The 3,046-nt window shown below is 34.3% G+C and overlaps 1 protein-coding gene across 1 annotated transcript in view; it reads right to left on the reverse strand.

Moving 5' to 3' along the window:
- Positions 1–1,441: 1,441 nt before the first annotated feature.
- The window catches only part of LOC107690253 (H(+)/Cl(-) exchange transporter 7-like), a 23,133-nt gene continuing 21,528 nt past the window's right edge, over positions 1,442–3,046 (reverse strand). Inside the window, exon 25 of the mRNA XM_016488518.1 lies at positions 1,442–2,302. Coding sequence (XP_016344004.1) covers positions 2,216–2,302 — 87 coding nt within the window. The 3' untranslated portion in view covers positions 1,442–2,215. The remainder of the gene's footprint in view (positions 2,303–3,046) is intronic.

Below are 3,046 nucleotides of genomic sequence, written 5' to 3' on the forward strand. Positions count from 1 at the left end.
AATGGATTAGGACTCGCTGATCTTAACCCTCAGGCACCTGCACTGCAGATGGGCATATTTAATGCTTTACGCTCAATTATTTATTTAGTTTGTTAGTAATGGAGCAAGATCCAATTAAAATAAATGTATATAGATGATTACAGTTTAATACTGTTTAAGCACTTGTACCATAGGTAAAAAGCATTTGCCAGTCCATAATAAAACACTAACAAGACGACCTTATACTCACCCATGATTCAGTATTCAAATATATTTACATAATCATAAATTATACAATTGTAAATATTTTTTCTTTAAATTATTATAAATCCATATGTGATACTGTTTAATTACTTAGCAGTCTCTCCTGAGATATACTACATAGAGGCTGATTGTTCAAGATATGTCTCACTGGATAAAACATGTTTAGCTGCATATAACAGTGTTGATTATAATAAACAGGGTGGATCGTCATGGGATTCATACTTGAAAACGTCCGTGAGATCCTTGTAGCATTAGTCATAGAATTCCTTTTTACACGTTCACACCTTACACCATTTTTTTTTTCAGATAGCTCACAAGAATGTACCATTGTAGTATAAAGATGAATATGCCAAGTACAGCTTAGTCATGTAGTGTTGTGTTGCCTTAACAAATTTAAACATGGGCTAAGTTTCCTGAAGCACTTAATAGAACGTCAGTCACATAATGCACGTTTCCCAGAATCACTAATATCCAAGTTAAGTGAAAGCATGTATAGCCAAAGCCTTAGCCTGCTCATAAATTCATCTATTGAAACAAAATTGGGGACTTATAATCCACGTTTACTAGCTTTGAAGCCATCTTTATGATAGTAGACTCAAAAAGGTTGGCAATGAACTTTTAACAGATATACACATTAAATAAATGCATGTTCGAACCAAAACGATCATCTGAGAGAGACACTAAAGAGGAATATATTCGTTGATTCATAGCTTTATTAGTTCACAAAATTGTTCAAATGGTTATAAAACTCTTCTTTTTACTTCAAATCAACAACCATATAAAAAGTAGAGATCAGCATAGAGAAAATCATTAATCAATACAAACAAATAATGTTGGCTTTAAACAATGAAGCATAGAGTCAAACTTTATAGCACACAAACAAAACAGGATGTCGTGTTAATACGCTTCATCTGATGTTCAGTTAAATAATGTTTGTTGCAATCACCGCTTGGAAATTATTTTAGCATAATCATCTTTCACTGCTCAATACTGTGATTTATATGTTCATTTTCAAGTATAGATTTTCACAGAAAACAAATGCAGCTCGAGGCAGAAAATTCACATTGTGTAGACACGAACTACCCTCACGAAATGTACTCCATAAAACCTCCAGCTATAGTTTTAAACTCGTACCAAATCTTGCCAGTGCCAAGAGGCTTGTGAAAAATAGGATTTATGCATTTAATTTTAGGGCCTGATCCACCCTAACAGATTTAATACCAATTAAATTGATAAATGAAGACAGAAACATTTAAAAATCCTAAAACGGCATGAGGTAAACAAAAATGTAATGAACCATATTTGCATATCTGTAACAATATACGTAGTAGTCTGTATGAAGTGCACATCTCCAACAGGTTTCTTAATGAGAAGAACCTATTTTATTCCATATCAGCAAACTTGCTTGAATTGTCCTGCATATTTATAATGAATAGCTTACTCTGAGCTAACAACACTAGAACCTGTTAAGCATTAGCAAGTAAGTATTCAAAACCACAGCCTTGCTGAAAATGAAAAATAAAAAACGCATACTGACACATTATGTCAATATACATTATCACTGGCATGGCAATACACAGGGATGTACACATCTCAAATGATAACTAGCCATGATAAACATGGAAGGTGACACAAAATGGTGCTTTTGGAGAGGCACGAAAAGTGAGGGCTCCTGAAAAGCTCATCTACTCTAAAATATTATAATTGTAATAAACAAACAGTCTCATTGTGCAAAACTAACATAATGTGCTCATCCGCTGTATTTCTACAGGCAAAAATAAATGCATAACTAACGGTGTGATAAAGGAGCAAAAATGTATTTTTCAAATAATCAAGCCCTTAAAATACTGAACGTCAGACAACTTGTGCATGTTGCAGGTTTGTGTTTGGCATCTTTGACATGAGAGAGACTCTGACCAGCCCCTGAGTTGGTGCTCTGAAGGCAGGGTCCAGGGTGAACAATGATGACCAATCATGTCTGAGCCAGGTGAAGCTCCTCCAGACCATCTTTACCCAAATGATAGCGGGCTAGATCCTTCCTGGTTACCAGTCCCACAACCTTCACAGAATTATAAACTGATAACATTACTGTGGATGAATGATATTTGGAACGATATACGGCCAATTATGACTGATACAATAAGCTGTTAATTATTTTGATGCTATTGCAGACAACCGGTGTATAAACTGGTCAATATACAAATGTTATATTATTTCCTCTATATAAAGAAATGATTGTGAAAGAAATTAATAATAATAATAATAAACATGATTTTTATAGCACTTTTCATAAATAAAAGCTCAAGTGCAATACAACAGGCATAAAAATAAAAACACAACACTGACAATGTGATTTCACACAGTATCGATATCAATACATTTAAAGGGGTCATATGATGCGATTTCAATTTTTCCTTTCTCTTTGGAGTGTTACAAGCTCTTGGTGCATAAAGAAGATCTGTAAAGTTGCAAAGACTAAAGTCTCAAATCCAAAGAGATATTCTTTATAAAAGTTAAGAGTCAACCACGCCTACCTAAAACGGCTCGTTCTAACACGCCCCCACATATCTACCTCACTATGTGGGAAGATTTGCATAACACCGCCCAAATGTTCACGCAAAGAAAGAAGGCGTAACTTTTATCAGACTGATGAGCTTTGTAAAAATCGACATTTCAGAAAGGCGGGGCATAGAGGAGAAACAATGTACAGTGTGTGGAAAATAATGTGTTTTTTTAACTTTAAACCGCATAAACACATTTCATTACACCAAATACACAAAATAATGTTCTTTTTAGCAGCATC

Source organism: Sinocyclocheilus anshuiensis, unplaced genomic scaffold (assembly GCF_001515605.1).
Source record: "Sinocyclocheilus anshuiensis isolate Anshui unplaced genomic scaffold, SAMN03320099.WGS_v1.1 scaffold461, whole genome shotgun sequence".
Classification (NCBI taxonomy): Eukaryota; Metazoa; Chordata; class Actinopteri; order Cypriniformes; family Cyprinidae; genus Sinocyclocheilus; species Sinocyclocheilus anshuiensis.